Below are 18,236 nucleotides of genomic sequence, written 5' to 3' on the forward strand. Positions count from 1 at the left end.
ATGCGCTGGGGACAGGGGCAGTTGGTCCCAGAAGGCTGATGGAACTGTAATCTACTATTCACATTTACCATTTTAAACAATGCATAATGATGAAGACCGGAACATTTATGAGCCCTTTATATGGGTATTAATTTACAGTTTAAGCAGGGTTTAAAATATGCCAGGACTACACTTGTAAACTATTTTTCAGTACTGGGACTTGTGTCTCCCATCCCATTACTGGGGATATCTTTCCTTATACTTGCCGGCTGGCTGACAAGGAGTGCTTTTTCCCCACAAACAAGTTACTGTTATCAAGGACAAGTGGGTAGATAGGGCTTCTAGATCACAAGATGTAGCTTCAAGGCTGCTCTTGTATTTAGAAAGTAACCACTGAAGTCTGCTTTCCCCCTCTTTATTTGCTGCCTGAAAATACACCTCAGTTGCTCAGAGCACCATTATCAATTTTAGCTTTTATTGGATGGGAATAAGTGTCCAAACCAACAGTCAATCCAGTTAAATCAAGGCTTTTTGGTGGGTCATCAGGCTGTGTCATTGACATGTCCCAACTAGACTAGAACCATCCACTTGACTGTACCTTGATGTTAATAGGGATGTACGGACTGTGTACAATCCACTCCGTCTGTGTTTTACGAATTGTCAGGCGCCTTTTGTTCTGTCATCTGCCCACAGATGGATGCGAATTTTTTTTCGTCGTGCAGAAAAATACAGAAATAATTACATAAGTATTTACGTAAGTGTGTACATAATTTACCTCAGTACGTAACATTTACTATATTGTCCCCCATTCCATTCAATGTTTCCTCAGCGGAAACGTACATATTTTTCTACAGATTTATATGCCTAAATTTCGGGAAAGTAAAAAAATCATTCGAAAGTCCACAGACACCACACGGCCTGAGGGGGGCGCTCCACAGTAGATTCTACAGGTCGAATTCTTAGAAATCCGAGCTCAAGAGTGACTCAAACTGTTCAATCTGTTCTCTTCATTGAATTCATCCCACCCATCTGCCTGACAAATCAAACTTTTGCTAAAACACACATTAAAAGCCTAATTCTTTTGTTCCGCTTTTGGCAAATAGTTCCAGCTAAACAAAAGGATTTCCAGAGCAGCTCTGTAACAATGGATCAATCTCCCTCTACGTCTTTCTAGAAAAATTGCATTGACCCTTCTGCCTGTGTTATCCATACAGACTAGGGGAAAGAAAACTCCACTATGTTTACCTGTCACACTGCATAAAAAAGTTAGCAAAAGAGAGTGAGAGAAGGAAAGAAAGAAATGTGTTTTCTGGATTGAAAAGAAAAAAATCTAAATTGGGCTCTGCCAGGTCCATTACCATGACCTGAGCAATTTCATCTTGTTACAGCAAATATCTGAAAGTTGGTGAATGCTGACAGTCCCAAGACAAGGGGCGTAAATGTCTGAAACCTCAGAGAGCCACCAGTGAATGTTGACAAGTAACCTAAATGGAACAGTCAGATTTATCTGGTATGTGTCCAGGAAGTGGAGGGATATAATCAGTTTCCAGGCATTGAGAAAATTGGATCAGGATGGTGGGTTCTGTCCTGAGAATGTCAACATTCACCAAATGTTGGATATTCACTTTAACTTACCTACAATCTCCTTGCCTTTTATACTTCAGAAAGTAGCATCTCCTTACTTCTCCCTTGCATCTTCTAGCCTTTCAGTACATTGCTGATTTAGTAGCTGAAATTCATGGCCCTGTTCAGTAGCCAGAACACTCAGTTAATATTACTTTTAGTCTTAATTGAAATTCTGTTGGCCACACCTGAGCCAAGGATCACACAGGAACACACCAGAGCTAGGAGGATCATGTTGTTCAGGCAAAATCCCAACCCAAACAGGAAGCCTTTTATAGCTCTTCCTGTCCAGGATGGACCAATAGCCAACCAGGGTGGGTGGGGCCAGTCCAGAGCCTAAGAATACTTCACTGCCTGGAAGATGTTCCAAGCCACAGTTTGGATATTTTACCACATGGGGCATCAGCTCAAAAAATGGAAGTTTGCTGGTTTTAGCCATAGCAGCCCCTGATAGCAATATTTTTAAATGTCATGTGGAGATATTCAAATAAGGAGTGATTATGTGTGGGCAGCAGGCACACTTGCTCTTTAGAATAAGTGTAGTTTTGATAGAATAAGAAGGAAACTTTACAGTCAAGACAAATTAAGACTACTGACACAATCCCCTGGGATGTTCAACTGTGTAAGACTCATTGAAACAAGCAGTATCATTCTTTTTTAGTGAAATTTCATAGGAAAACTTCTAAGGGAATATTCTCTAAGTCACAGTACACATCTCGATTCACAGTGCCTTGTACAGGTCTCCAAAATTTGTGTCAGTAAATTAGAATCACTGGGCTGGAAGGGAATGGAGTAGCCTTTCAGATAAGCCTAGAAAGGTTACTAGACCATAAAAAGGATTGCTGCCTGTCTACAAAACTGATCTGTGGCCTAAATGAAAAAGTAAGCTTTTCGTTTTCCTGACTGATCACCTAAAGTGATTCTTAGTTGCCACAGGCAGCCATGCAAGTAGCTATTTACATGCCTAGTGTCCCCCGCCCTGACCTCTGATTAATTTGCATGAACCAGAGCATAGGGTTCTGCAAGTAGAGAGCACAAAGTAACAAGATGCACCACACCAAGGCATAGGCAGATTACATAGCACTAGAGGACTCAATCAAGGCACTGTTTAAAAGCAAAACAAACAAACGAGCTCTGCTTTACTCGCTAACCTGCCCCAAGGTCTCTGTGAACATAGTTATCATGTGTTAAGATGCAGTAGTATATAAGAAAGGAGGGCAAGAGGCGATCACAAAATAAAAATTGCTCTTCTCCTTATGTGTCTTCTCAGTGCTGTCAAATTACAGCCACAGTAAAGGCTTATTCATTTTTCAGGTTCAACGGACTGCATATGTTACACAACAGTCGGCATCAATGATCCAGTAACATCAGCATTACATATCATTGTGGGTAAGTGTCCGACTCTTAATTTGTCACCTTGCTTTAAAGTTCATTAGCACCCAGATCCTAAGCAACTTTCACAGTGGGATTTATAGCCAATAAATGCAGTTACCTACAATTTACTGCACCCTATATCATTGCTGCTGATCCTTAAGGTGCAATGCTGTACTCAAGTTAAGCTTGCTGAGGGGCCTATAGGATGTGGTAAAAGCCCTGCTACACGAATGGAATTTGAGGTGCCCTGTTGGCATGGCAGATATTCCAGCAGAACACTCTGCTGACCAAGCCATTCTGCCAGCAAAGATATGCTGGTAGAATGGCTAAAACAGGATGGAGTTGTGAATAGGACATTGATGATACAGGGGAGGAACATACCCTCGTATGCTGTACCCCTTCAATTCACGGCCACATCCTCGTCAACCTCATGATCTGGTGCAAGAAATTTCCCTCCCATTGATTCCAGTGGGAGGAGAATAAATGCAAATATAGCCGCCTGTATTGCTACAACAAAGCATAGGTTAAAACAATGCAGACTTCCTATCATCTGAAATGTCTCTTGTCAACAGGAGATACTCAACCTCTGGATGTCTCTTCAGTACATCGCAATAACACATTTCTGAAATACTGTGTATCGCTATTGGGGTATGGTTTTTATGGAGATGTATTGAAAGACAGTGAAGAGAAGCGCTGGATGGGTCCTGTCAGATATGACTTCTCAGGTAACATTTTGTAGGTTTACTCCATCCTTTTTGTATAAACCTACTGATAATCAAGTGGACAATAAACCAAAAATCCTATTTTTGTAAAATTACATCATTTTAAAGATCAGTCCTGGCTAGGGAATGCTGTGAGTTGCAGGACTTTTATTCTGTCTAAATATGCATAGGATTGTACCCTAAGTAAATGTTAGCTCCTTTAGAAGATATTTCAAACATCCCAGAGTATAGCTGAATATAGTTTTAATTTGAGCTTTATCAATATTAGAGGAGGAGAACAAGGACAACCTCAAGTTGTCCTCAAGGGAAGTGGCCATTGTGTGGTGATGGTTTACGTGTAGATAGCGCTAAGAAGCTGCATGTGAATTGCTCCTTATGAGGTTGGGTGGGGCATTGGGTGTGAGGAAGGAAGCAAAGAGCATGAAATAACAATAAAGTAATAAGAATATGGGAAACAAATATTTTCTTGCAGTTCTGTAGGAGAATTGGCAAAAAGGCAGCTTCTGTGTTGATTTACAAGGGCTAATAATTTCTTAATTCTTTTCTTCCCCTCAAAGGTTTCAAGACCTTTCTCTCCCACCATTATTATGAGGGAACAATATCCTTTCTGCCAGCAACACACACTGTGGGATCTCCAAGAGATAAAAAGCACTGCAGAACTGGGTAGGCCAACTAAAATTGTACATAATTATTGAGCAGACATGCTAAGTAACTGTGCTAAGGAGTAGAGCTTAAACAGATTCCAAAACTTAAGCCAAGGTTCTAACTCATTATCTGTGTAAGTTGGACATTAAGACTGAAATGGATATCATATCATAGAATTAAAAGAAGCCAAACAGCCATTTGTTCTAATCCCCTAATTAGATTCATTGAGTCTGTTCAAAAGGATGTGGCATGAGGTTTCCTACTCATTTAAATAACATTTAAACTTTGCTTACACTGACATACTGCAGACAGTGTAACTAAATGAATGAAACATTAATGTCCAGATCAGTTAATATACAAATCAGTCAATTTTGATGCCAGAGAAGAATTTCACATTAATTCTTTCCCTTCAGGTGCCGTATTTGCAAGCAAAGTAAACAACAACTGCAGAAAGAGAAGCAGAAATATGGAAGGGAAATTAAAGGTAATTTTATACTATATAGAAGTCTAGGCCTAGATAGTTACATCTGCTAATTTGGCCTCTAGTGCGTTTGTTATATGGATGGCAAATATCAGGATAGATTCTAAATTTGGATGAGTAGAGACTGGATTAAACTAGAAGCCAAGAGGAAACTCTAAAACAGGTTTCTGGCCAGGCAGGCTTTATTCAGAATTATACTTTTCTGTTGGTCATTTTTAATTATCTCATACACACACACACACATAAATAAACATTCACGTTGTTTATTCGGTCAGTCGCTTCCAACTCTTCGTGACTTCATGGACCAGCCCACGCCAGAGCTTCCTGTTGGCCATCGCCACCCCCAGCTCCCCCAAGGTCGAGTCCGTCACCTCCAGATACATACAAACGTTTGCATCCCACCCTATATCATTAGGATCTCAGGGTGGCATACAGATAAAATAAATGTAAACAGCATAAAACAATAATTTAAACAGCTAAAAACATATTAAACCATTAAACAATCTTAATACCAATTAAAATCTAAAACAATAAAACAGTTAAAACAGTGTGCTACTTTAAGGAATGCATTTAGCCCTTAAAGACTTTGGTAAAAGGCCATGTTTTTACTTGGCACCAAAATGAAACCAATGTACATGCCAATCAGGCCTCCAAGGAGAGGACATTCCAAAACCGGGGTGCCGCAGCAGAGAAGGTCCTCTCGCACTCCCACTATAGTGTATGTCTTGCACTGGTGGGACGCAAAGGAGAGCTCCTCCAACAGATCTCAGTTCTCAGGCAAGCATAGATAAGGAGAGATGCTCCTTCAAATATTGAGGTCCCAAGCCACTTAGGGCATTAAATGTCATCACCAGAACCTTGAATTCCAACTGGAAGCATACTGGCAGCCAGTGCAATTCCTTTAAAACCAGTGTTATGTGATCTTTATGAGACGTTCTGGTCAGCAGTCTACATGCTGCATTTTGCACTAGCTGCAACTTCCAAGTCATCTTCAAGAGCAGTCCCACATAAAGTGCATTGCAGCTGTCTAATCAGGAAGTTACCAGTGCATGTACTACTGTGGCTAGGAGAGTCCGAAGCTGGCCCCAAGTACTCTGGACCACAGAGTCCACCTGGGACTCCAATAGCTCATATAAATGATGATCCATAGCAGAAGCTACAGGACACCTACAATAAATCTGGATTTAATTTGCCAACAATGTTCTTTATTCCAATTTGCAAATCTATAATCAACTGCAGTGTATTCAACTTAAAGTGGGTTCGATCCAGACTAAGGTTGCAATCCCATAAGCATGTACCTGGGAGTAAGTCCTACTGAGGTCAGTGGGGATTACATCTGAGTAAACCTCCACTGGGTTGTACTGCAAGTTAGTTGTGTATGTATACGTGTACAGATATCACTTGTAAAGTTCCAATTCCTAAGTATTCAGTGCCAAAGGGCTTCTCCTGGGACTGTTTTGGCTAACTACTTAAATAATTAAGGGCACAATATTATGCATGTTTAGAAAGAAAAAAGTCCTACAACTCCCAGCATTCCCTAGCCAGCCATGCACAAAATTGCGTCCTGAAGCTGCAGTCCTATACCTGGGAGTAAGTCCCACTGACCTCAGTAGCACTTACTTTTGAATAGACATGTCTGGGATTGCTCTGTAAACCATGTCCGAGCACTTCTTTTTTTCTAGACAGAGGCATTAATGCTCTTTAACATAGAATTGTTAAATTCTTACTTATTACATACTCAAATGACCAAGACAGCTCTGTATAAACACTCTATTTCTAATAAGGTAAAAACTGCATAGTGGCCCTGTGGACAATCTATATTTGAAAACATGAAGTATTTCTAACTTTCAATATCTTCCTAATGACCTACTGCACTATACTTTATTGCCATTCTTTATTGCATACATAATGGAATCAGCAGTACCTTAAAGCTTGTTTAAACCATGGCAAGTATGGCTCTTTGTTTGTTCCCCCAACCCCACCCCTTCATAAGTATACCTGTTTATGTTTTAAGGGGATGAAGAAGGAGAATGGAAGGTAATCAGAGGAAAGTTTCTAGCCATCAATGCAGCAAATATAAGTTGTGCCTGTCCGCGGAGTCCTAAAGGCCTTTCACCAGCTGCTCACTTGGCAGATGGCTCTGCAGACCTCATTCTAGTCCGCAAATGCTCCCGGTTCAGTTTCCTAAGGTACCTCGTAAGGCATACTAACCAGGATGATCAGGTGTGTATTCTTTCTATAGGACCGTGAAAGTTTCAAGGTTGTGTCTAGAGACAAAATCCAATGCAGCTTATTGTTTTTGCTGTGAAACACAAAACATCAGTTTTAGGTGGTTTAGAAGAAGTTCAGAAAACAGCCTAGCTTTCTGGAAATGCCAAGGTGTACATCTCAGACATCAGGATTCTTCTTGACAATATTGGAGTTGCCGGCTGCTCATTGGAATTGGGTTTAATGTTATGGCCGGGGAAAGTTCTTTTAAAGCACGCGGTGTCTCGAACCAGACACTCCAGCAGTGGGACCCAAGCACTTGATTCTCTGCCCTGTATCACAGTAGCTTGCCAGAGGAGGCAGCTGGCCTGCTTTCTACTACCCTCCCAAGGCGGCCACTGTGGATAGATGGAGGGCAATATTGCAGCTAACCTCTCAGCAGGAATCAGGTGATTGGAACAGTCAGTAGGGTTACACCTGGACCGATAAAGTGTCTAACTTTGGCCTGGCTCCTCAGTCTGACTGAGTTGTCTTGTGCTTGCTGGCCAGCTTGACTGCCCATCTGCTTCGCTGCCGATCTGTTTCTTGTCTCAGCTCTCTGACCGGTCAGGACATACATGCCTTCAGCCTACCCACCCTGACAGTACGCTCACTGTACTACTGTGATGCGGCAGTAAGCCACACTTTCCAAGCCTTTCCCTGCCAAACAATTCTGAAGAGCTGACAATCCTAAAAACACACCTACACCCCACTTTTCTAACATTTACACCAAGGGAAGTCTGATGCCTAGTGAACCACTTTGTGCTTTTCAACAGCCAAACAAATGCTCCTTTCTGTTGCCACAAATGAAGGGGGCAAGTTGCAACTTTCCCTATTTTGAATTTCGGTTTTTAACAACAGGGAATCGCATAGAAAGGAGAAATCGGGGTGTGCTTTATTTTGCCTTGTCTGCTTGTTTTACTTAGGTTACACTGTAAAGTCTACTGATACAGCTAAATAAAAGCCAGCTCCCAGCATTTCATCCCAGTCCAGCATGACAAAGGAAGAAAACCTAGGATGGGGCTAAGGAGATGAAGGGGGCAGGGGGGGCTATTCAGATAGGCACAGGCTTGATTCTTGGGTTTAGCGCCCAGCCCAGTGGTGTCCCCGATTACACTGTTTTCCTTGCTTTTTCAGAAGTGAAGAGCTGCCTTCATTCATTCATTCATTCATTCCTATAAAAAAGCAATGTACTGCCATGATGAAGTGGGAGTAAAACAGGCACACCACCCAAGGCAGCAAGTGACTCAGTCTCAGCCTTCACAGTGGGCTGCAGCAGGGGGTGGGCAATATCTGTCAGGAGCACCCTAGCTGCCTCTTACAGTCTACTCCAATAGCCAACTCAAGACACAGACAAAAGGATTCTTTTCAAGGCTTTAACCCTTTTACAACTTAATGACTCTTTCAGATGCTAATCACCAGCGACTAAGCAAGGAACAGCACTGGGGAAAGATAGCAGAGTAGCCTATGCTCCAGGTTAGGCAGTTGGTCCCCATTTGAAGGAGAATCACGGGAAGACCGTGAACTTATGGGCTAGGGAGAGTTCCTCCCTCTTTCCCTTGGGTCCTCGGGACGCGTCGGTTGCTTGCGCACCAAACGAGCGCTACACCTCCTTTCCGCGCCCTTCATCTGTTGTCGCTCCCTGCGTCGGCGTCGAGCATCCAGCAAGCCCCCCTCCAGCACTCTTGCTGCCAGGGTCACTATCTATCCCAGGAATGCTGGCAGGAGGAATCTCTGCCAGCTGCTGTGCCTGTGAGAGATGAGCGAGCTCCTCTCCCATGGATTGCTGTTCCTCCTCAGAATCAGAACTGCTCTGGGGTTCTATCGGCTCAGATTCCACCCTGACAATATCATTCCTTTCCTTTCTGAAGCAATATCTTTCCTTTCCTAAGGCAGCTCCAGGGTTGCAGGAGAGGGGGCAGTGTGTTTTCATACCACACAAAGGTCCAGGACTCAGTCAAAACCAGAGAGAAGTAAAGGCATTCCTCACTTCCTTCTTAGGATGCAGAGGCTGAATTTGGTTTGTAGTAAAAGCAGATTAGGGCCAAGCTTTGAAAAGGGAGATCTGGCCCCTCCTCTTGCTCCAGCCATAACAATGGCCTTTCCATCCCCCACCCATTGAAGTTGTGGGCCTTTTTGCTAGTAGTAGTAGAAAATCTCGATCTAGCAAGTAAGAGAAAAGTAGAAGAGAAATAAGCAACAGCAGTCCAACTTTGATGTGTCACTAGAGAAAACAAAGGAAACAATGTGCAACTTTGTGTAACATCTTATTTATGGATCCAGCCCATACAGTTCAATTAATCAATGACGATGTAGCTGTTGAATGATCAAGAAATGGAAGTTTACAGTGCTTTGCAGAATTTTGAAATAAGCCTTGGGGAAAAGGCAATAACTACTGTTAATTCCTAATATTTTATTTAATTTGGCAGGGGATTAGTCTCTGTCCCTGCAGCTCACTGGGTAGCATGTTGGGCAAGTCACAGTATTTCATGCTCAGTTTTCCATCTGTAACATGGGAATAATATTGACCTGCTTGTAGAATTCATGAGGTGCCATTAGTGGCATCCAGCCAGTTCAATGTAGCCTGGGTGAACATTGTGATGAGTATGAAAAGTGTGTCTAAGTGTGTAGCTGACACAGTCTCCCATGCATGGTTCTCTCTTGCTGAATCAGGGTAAAAGATTGTAAAGCAGTTTGTACTTGTCAAAATCCAGTGTAGACTTAGGTGCGCTTAAGCCCTTTGAAATAAATACCCTGAGCGTACCTAACTTTGTGCTGGACTGTAACTTGTAGGGCTAAGTGTGTCAGTGACAAAGACCCACAGAAGGAATGACATGTCTTTGGTGATCGTTAAGGAAATAAATGCAATAAACTACCTTGTGTCGTTCCTGTGCAGTTTGACTTTGACTTTGTGGATGTTTATCGGATCAAGAAGTTTCAGTTTACATCTAACCATTTCGAAGATAGTGACAGTGATCCCATGGGTATGCGGAAAAAACACTTTGGCCAGTTCTGCAGAGACCATCCTACTTGCTGTTGTGTCCTTCCCAACAGCACCTGGAACTGTGATGGAGAAACGCTGGATAGCTCAACAATTGAAGTCAAGTGAGCATCTCCCTTTCCAATAATGTATCAGTACATGTAAAGACATTTGAGTATCGTTGGCTCATTAGTTATCCTGTTGACAGAGGTTTCAAAAATGGCTAAGGTACTTTCACAGCAGATAGAAATCTGGTAGTTGGTACACGCATAGCCTTATGCTCTGAATGGCATGTCTTGGAAGATGAGACATTTTCGATCTCACCTGAAAGTCACAACACCTTTAATCAGAACATTCAGACCATCTACCATCCCAAATAGCAGCTTTGGGAAAGATTTGGGGGATTTTCATCAGACAGCAGGGCAGAAGGAAAGGGTTCAGCCTCCTGCCCATGCTTCTCACATGCTGTGGTCCCAACCCTGATCAGAACTCTCCAGCGGCTGCTATCTTTTGCTTAAACAAAGATATAACACACAACACCAAACTAAAGGTTTGATGTCATGTGTAGTTTGGCCCCATATCTCGAGAAACTAGACACCAGTCCAGTTGATCTACAGCAGACTTGTTCAGCCTGGTGCTCTCCAGATGTGTTGGAGTACAATTCCCATCATGATGGGAATTACAGTCCAACACATCTGGAGAGCACCAGACTGGGGAAGACTGATACACAGTCAATAAGTGAGGCATATGCGTGGGTGAAGCAACCCTAACCTTGGCTGGATTGTGGGTTTTTGTACTTCTCAAAATGTGACACACAGAACAGCTCCAGGTATAGCTGCACCTGACTTTCTGGGGCTGTCTTTCTGAAAAATCTGTTACCCTGGAACATTAGAGGGCTTTCTGCTATTGGTGACTGGCAGTTTACAATTAATGTGGCTGTATCTTGTAAAGACTTTTGCGATCTCTTTATATTGCAGGGTTCACTGTCAATTAATGAAACTCTTTTCAAGAGGAATAGAGAAGAAATCCAAACACCAAGCACCTTGTAAGCAACTTACCTGAGCAATTAATTAAAGTCAGCCTTCCATGAAAAAGAGACAACAGAAGGCAACTGCCTGAACAAATAAGCATTTCAAGCATGTTAATAAATATGCTTTAAAACTGAATATATATTTTGCAGCTAAATTTTAATTTTGGTAATATTACTTTTGTGTGAATGTCTTCAAAGATTTTAGATGTTATGCAGGTCAGGCTATTGTTTTTAAAGAAATTTAACATGTGATATTGAGGATGGCAATTGGATGTTGTTTTCTTTCTTTCCCTTTTTAAAGAGCTAATTCTGTGGCTATACTGCAGTAATACCTAGGCATGCGATCCAGTGGCATTAAATCAGCCTTGTAAATAAGCCTACAGAAGTCATTAGCCTGCACATTTTTACTAGCCTGCTAAAAAACTAGTCTGTTGTGTTTCCATGCCCCTGCTCCACAGCCTTGTGATACGTTCCATGGGGTTTTCTTGGCAAGGATACTGGAGTGGGTTGCCATTTCCTTCTCCAGTGGACCACATTTTGTCAGAACTCTCTGCCATGACCTGTCTGTCTTGGGTGGCCCTGCACGGCATAGCTTATGGCTTCACTGAGTTACGCAAGCCCCTTCGCCACAACAAGGCAGATCCATGGGGTCATGAAGAGTCGGACACGACTGAACAACAACAACTCCACAGCCAGCATGAAAACACAGGATACTAGTTTCTTAGCAGGCTAGTTTCAAATAAAAGTTGCCTTCTACCAGTTGGGCTACTGGAGGATGGACAGAAGCATCTGTCCCTCCTGAGCCAGCCTACTCACTTGCCTGCACAAATTTTATGCACTCACCTGCGTAGAATTTCTTGCTGCCTATAGCTGCCAGGTGAGTGGTGAGCTGTTCGGGTACAAGGCTGCCTTAAATTCGGTGGGAGGTTTGCCATTGAAGTCAGTGGGATGGGGGTTTGCACCCTTAATATAATGCAAACAATTCCCATCAAGCTCTCATCTTGAGAGATGATTAAAAAATAAGTTTGGGTTGCTACTGAATTATGATTACTTTGTAGCTGTGTATGATTTAAAGACCTCTGATGTAGCAAAGTTACCATGCAACCACTTCAGTTTCTCCTGAAATTAACACAAAATCATTTATTACTTGAGTGTGGCTGCATTTTGCAATGCATCAATGCAATCCAAACACACATTTCTGGCTTTAAGGAATAAGGAATGTCTTATATATGTACATTCTAGAGCATACTTGCAACAAAAACACAACGTAGCTATAAGAGGCCCCTTGTTTTTCTTTTAAAGGGACTGTGCAGTTCTCTGAAACTGTGTGTACAGCCAGAGCAAGCACAAACACACGCTGAGGCAGTTCAGGTGATACAGTACCTCAGAGGAACAAGAAAGGGGCAGGATAATAATAACCAATACATATTAGAAGGCACCAGCCGATCTTTCATTTTTTTAATGTATTGGATTCTAACTGTGCTTCTATAAACAGAACAGAGTTCACATTCATGGAATGGTTTTATTTTCTTCCTCCCCTTCCACCCTGCAGCCTCCTGTATCAGCTCCCCCTAAACTGCTCTGGAGACTGCCTGACCCTTGGGAATGATTGGAGAAAAAGTGTTACGGGGCAGGGGGAGGCTGCAAATGGAAGGCAAAGAGGGTGGAAATCATTGGTGAGAAGCCATAGCTCAGTGATCAGAGCATATGCCTTGCATACAGATGGTCCCAGGTTCAATCCCCAGCATCTCCAGGTAGGACTGGAAAAACTCCTGCCTGAAACCTGGAGAGCCGCTGCCAGTCAGTGTCGACAATGCTGCGCTAGATGGGCCAATGGCCTGACTCCGTCTAGGCAGCTTCCTATGTTCCTCTGAACAGAGGAGCAACTTAGGATCCAAGCCGCGGTTTCCTTCCAGATCAAAGTTAATTTGTACAGTCAGCAGTATCAAGTGACAGAAATCATCATTTAATCAATTTTTTTTGCAAGATGACTGAAAACACCGCTTGTTTCCTGAGTTTTTAATCTGGGTTGATGCATACTGCTGCCACTGAACCTGAATTTTATTGTGTTTATCTGTTTGATTTGGGGTTGGTTTTACATTTTTCTGTTGTTAGCCCCCCTCAGACTACTTTGCGAATGAGAGGTGGGATTGTTCAGTCGTTCAGTCGTGTCCGACTCTTCGTGACCCCGTGGACCATAGCACGCCAGGCCTTCCTGTCCTGCGCTCTCTCCCGGAGTGTGCTCAGGTTCATATTCATTGCATCGGTGATGCTATCTAGCCATCTCATCCTCTGCCGTCCCCTTCTCCTTTTGCCTTCAGTCTTTCCCAGCATCAGGGTGGGATACAAGTATTTTAAATACATAACCCTTTTTCTGGATGGTACCACTTTAGGTTGTAGGTGAGTGACTGCATATTTGAATGTTTCCCCATAAAAACAATTTCCTTGACATCTAGCACATCAGACAGAACGCTATGCAAGGCTTCTATAGCAAGAACGTTTTTCTGGGGGTGGGGGGAGCATACGAACATTTGATTCCCCCTCAATTCTGTTTATTATATAAATGGGCCTAAAGACAGTGGCTTCTAGTATCTCTTCATAGAACAGAGTTTTAGAATTGCAACTGAGTCAGTGATATGGCTGGCTAAATCTATTCAGCAACTACTGAAATCATGTAGAAATTAACAAGAGGATATTTATTGTGATATGTGACACTGTGGGATGAAACTGGCATTGAATAAATAGTAAGTTCTCTCTGCATGTGACTTTGTTACAGCAAAAGAAAAAAAAACTCCCTTGTAAAGGCTTGCAATGATAATGGAAATATATTCATACCTTTTGTGGATGGTTTTTTATAGAGGTTGGACCAAACTTTGCTTTGTTCTTTTGGCTTTTAACTTACATTATTGAGAAATCAGTTTTGTATAACTTGTTCTTCCTTTCTTGTTTCTGTTGAGCATACGTTCTTTCTTAAGAATTTCATTCTTTCCAAACAGCTAAGGCTGTGCCCTAAGTGCACTTACTAGGAAGCAAGTACTGTTGACCTCAATGGGACTTGACTTCCAAATAAATGCGTAAGATGCACTGCAAGAGTCCTAAGTTTGCTTGTATATTTCAGTTAGATCCAGTTACTGTGCTTTCCAAAGCTTGGTAACATTTAGAGAATGTCAGCGATAATAAACTAGTTTTCAATGAAGACGTTTCCTCAGTCCTCTGTAGGTTGTTTCAATATAGTTGGATAGAGCAGCTAATAGGCTCAGCTCCTACTCATTTGAATAAGCTGTTTCTACTGGACTCCACCCATTGGCTGCTCTCCTCACAAATGATTGCTTGGAAATTGATCCTGCTGAGATTATATTTAATTCCTGAGCAAGTAAGTGGAGAATGAGTGACTGGCATCAAAGAGTTAATGTAACTACAACATTCATTTGTAAACTGTTATTTAAGTTGGTAGCATCTAATTCAGGGATGGACAACACCTGGAGGGCTGCAATTTGCTTACCCTTGATCTAATTGGCTCCAATCCAGAGCTCCCTCATTGCTTTCCATACACTTCAGTGGAGATAGCCCTTCCATGGGACTTTCGTATGTACATAGCTGCCTCATTAAGTGAATGGGAACCCATTACAGAGAAGGAGAATCCATAGGCAGTGAGCCTATATACACATTGGTGGGAAGGTGCTGTTGCGCTTATGCCCTGCTTGTGGTTCCCTGGTCGACAGCTGGTTGGCCACTGTGTGAACAGAATGCTGGACTAGATGGACCCTTGGCCTGATCCAGCAGGGCTCTTCTTACGTTCTTATCCACAGTTACATGAGTTTTTGCATGGAGCACTGGACTGCAGCCTTTGAAAGGATTTCTAATTTGCAGCCCCTTAAAGAAGTTAAATTGTGTTATTATATGTTGTTTCCTTGAGTTCCTTGAATAAATTTCCACATGTAATACTAGCTTCTATTCTTTAGCAGTACAGTTCTACTACTGCAAAACGAATGCTGTCTCAACTCTGAAAAAAATGCTATCTTTTCTAAAATATTTTTGGCCATACTTAGTATCAATTGGTATTGCAACCTTTTAAAAAGTCTGAAAATTACAGAGTTTTCTTTCTATTGAAAGATTATTTCTTAAAGAATTAATGCTTGTTTAGAATTCTGAACTGTACCAGGAGTAGCGAAGCTGAACATCAATAAAATTAAAAAGCTGCTTAAGAAACAATAGACTGGCTAAATACTGCCCAGTGGAATCTCTGATTTTATAAAGTTAGCAGGAAGTAAGCTTTTAAGTAGCATTCAGTGGCCCATGGGCGTAGGGGCCATGTTGACAGCTGAATGCTCCTGCTAGCCTTGCACGTTGGCCCACCACTGTGTGGAGTCACTACTATTATGAGGAACAGGCAATGCAGAATAAACAGATAGTTGTGAAAGTGACTTTGGGAATTAGGAAATAAATGAGAATATCCAACGCATTCCTGTAAATTAGGTGAAAAAGTTGACATCTGGGAAAGGATGCTGTTTCCTCAAACTGATATTTATCTGAGTGATCTATACTCAATCTGATATTTCTCCGAGTGGCTTCGTATGTAACAAAGCCCAATCCATGCTTAATGTGGTGGCATTCCACATTTCTTCTTAAGAAGAGAGCTCCGTTCTTTGTCCTATAGTCTGTTCTCCTATTCATGCTTATTTGGGAGTAAGCCCCATTGAACTCAGTGGGGCTTGCTGCCTAGTAAATGTGCAAAGAACGGGATATATTTGACTGCTTAAAGCTTAGTTAAAACTAGAATGAGCATTCTCACCATGGAAATTGTTGGTGGGAAACTCAGTGTTATCTTGTGGGGGGAGGGCGAAGGGGTGTCTTTATCAATCTTGCTGGCTTCAAGATTGAAAAGCAACATTTTGTTCTTCTCTGCTGAAAAGGATTCTTCTGAAAATAAACAGTTACGTTACAGACATTGTGCATGCGTCTCTGTTTGTCTCTAAGGTTCTGTATGATAGCGATGGTTGAACTTTCCCCAGAATTCTCTCCCAGCTCATAATGTTGACCTGTGTGCACCAATAGTGTTGCGCACATGAACCCTATCATCGTTCCCTCTTGGACTTGAATATCCCAGCATCAGTCATGACAGAGAGCCACTTGGAAAATTAACCACTACACTTCCTGAAATAAACACACCTGGGAACAAGATGGGATTTTAGACCTGGATGGGGAGCAACAATGTAATACAGTGTATGCAAGAAACAATTGAGAAAATTGAGCCACATAGAGAGGAAGTTCACTAAACAAAAAGCTGTTTCATCAGGTGGTCTGGTAGTCGTGTAGTTCACAGAATCAACATCACATTTCAGTGGTGAGGGACTAAGTGGTAAAGGACTCTTGTGCGTGCACAAAAAGCAGCTTGTGTCAGAGCATCTGGTCTGCTGAATGCAGAACACTCAGGCATGCAATCTCCCATCACATTCCAGGCTGAAGAACCTTTGGTAGGTGTACTGCTATATTTGTAATGCTGCTGAGCATTATGAGCTGGACAAATTCATATTCCAAACCAGGTAATTACAGACTTCAGCAACGTCACTAATTATGGTGTGTCCTAGGGATGCGCAAACATGCAATGTTCAAGCTCAATAAGGTTCTCTGAATTCTTCCTCAAAGCTTGTTTTGAAGCTCATTGAAAAAATATGCATTTTTTTAAAAGCTCATTTCCCCCCCCCCCGACCAAAAATGTGCATTTCCCCTCATAGGCTAAAGCATGAAAATACGGATGGGGGGGGGGGGCTTGTGCAATGTGTGTTTGCACTAGTACCGTTTTGAAATTGTGAATATTTCTCATTCCTGCTCAAGTTCATGTTTGGGGTTACAAACAGGACATGTTCACATAATTTGCAAACAGGAACAAAATTTTCATACATCCCTAATGTATCCAGGCAGCTGGGGATACATAACAAATTCAGTCTTCATAATTTTCCCCCAAGGTGACCTAACCTAATCCGCACCTCCTGGATTACTGAGATCAGAATTTAATTATCCACTGGCTATTGCATTTCCTGAATGTTCTGATGCAGGTCGCTGCTAAAGAAGAGTATAAAAGACAGAAAATAATGGAGAGTTGTTGAAGACCAATCTATGAACTGAAACACACTCAAGAATTCTAGAGCTGAGCCCAACACTAAACACAATTTCTGGGGCATCGCTCTGGTGAATCCTGACTTAAATTAAGCCATGCACAAATATGAGCCTAATCTACTATTGTACTCCTACTGTGTTACTTTCTATGTACTAGAGGGTGTAGCTTACGCTTGACATGCAAGCAAAAAGACAAGTCCTTGTTGCCAGGAGTTTAAAGCTCAGTGATTATAGTGATTCCACTGCTCCTTTAAGAGGTCCCAATTTGCACAGTGAATGTTTGGACGTTCTAAAGTAGATAGCAACCCAGTTCTGTTCTTTTGTCAATTCCGTGTCTCTCTGTCCTCAGTGCTTCTGATGGCAAGAGCTGCAGCCGGCACCAACAAGACTCCAGTTTAGCCAAGCAGCCAGAATGAATAAGCTTCTGTCTGGAAATGCTAGAGCCCCAAAAGAGTGGCCGAAATCACATTCTATCATATACTTGATGCAGTGCAACAAAGCGTCAAGTACAGGGATTTCTTCTAAAAAAATATTGTTCCATTCTCTCCAGAAAGCAATTATAATTCATCTGTGAGTGTGTTTTGTTTTGGTGCCGAAATCTGCTCAAGCACAGCTGAAATCAAGGCTGAGATTGCCAGTTTGGCCAGACACACACCTCCAAGAGGGAGCAGCTAGAGGAGCTACCACATCCCAAATGCCAATCTTTCTTTGAGGCCTGGTTGGCGAGTACAGAGAGTGGTTAGCAGCAGCGCTGGTGTGACTGCTTCCACCTGCCCCTTACAAGGAACTCAGCAATCCCTTTCCTTTGTGAAGTACAACAGCAGTACTGAGGCCTAGCAGTTTTGAGGCAAAAAGAATGAAGGATCAGGCCACACTCGGGTAGTCACACTCCTGCTGCTAAAAAATGAGGCATATGTGGGAAACAGGCCTAATCTACATCAGAAACGTGAGTTATACCATTCAAGTATAGCGGTTGCCCATCGTTTTCAAGACATTGCTCCTTCCCTTGGGAGAGGAGTAGATTTGACCAGCCTTGAC

At 42.3% G+C, this 18,236-nt stretch overlaps 1 protein-coding gene across 4 annotated transcripts in view; it reads left to right on the top strand.

The window, feature by feature from the left end:
• CERK (ceramide kinase) overlaps positions 1-16,028 on the top strand; it is a 69,104-nt gene extending 53,076 nt beyond the window's left edge. For 3 of the 4 annotated variants that reach the window (XM_084810972.1, XM_084810974.1, XM_084810973.1), the window contains 7 exons: positions 2,917-2,991; positions 3,549-3,701; positions 4,256-4,361; positions 4,757-4,827; positions 6,839-7,047; positions 9,968-10,176; positions 11,029-16,026. In XM_084810972.1, the coding sequence (XP_084667098.1) occupies positions 2,917-2,991; positions 3,549-3,701; positions 4,256-4,361; positions 4,757-4,827; positions 6,839-7,047; positions 9,968-10,176; positions 11,029-11,113 (908 nt within the window). In that variant the 3' untranslated portion in view covers positions 11,114-16,026. Of the gene's footprint in view, positions 1-2,916; positions 2,992-3,548; positions 3,702-4,255; positions 4,362-4,756; positions 4,828-6,838; positions 7,048-9,967; positions 10,177-11,028 lie in introns of all 4 variants that reach the window. The other variant, XR_014784473.1, reaches the window with a different exon arrangement.
• Positions 16,029-18,236: the final 2,208 nt, after the last annotated feature.

The sequence above is a fragment of the Heloderma suspectum genome, chromosome 7 (assembly GCF_057233095.1).
Source record: "Heloderma suspectum isolate Gila_16-S chromosome 7, 16-S_ref, whole genome shotgun sequence".
Classification (NCBI taxonomy): domain Eukaryota; kingdom Metazoa; phylum Chordata; class Lepidosauria; order Squamata; family Helodermatidae; genus Heloderma; species Heloderma suspectum.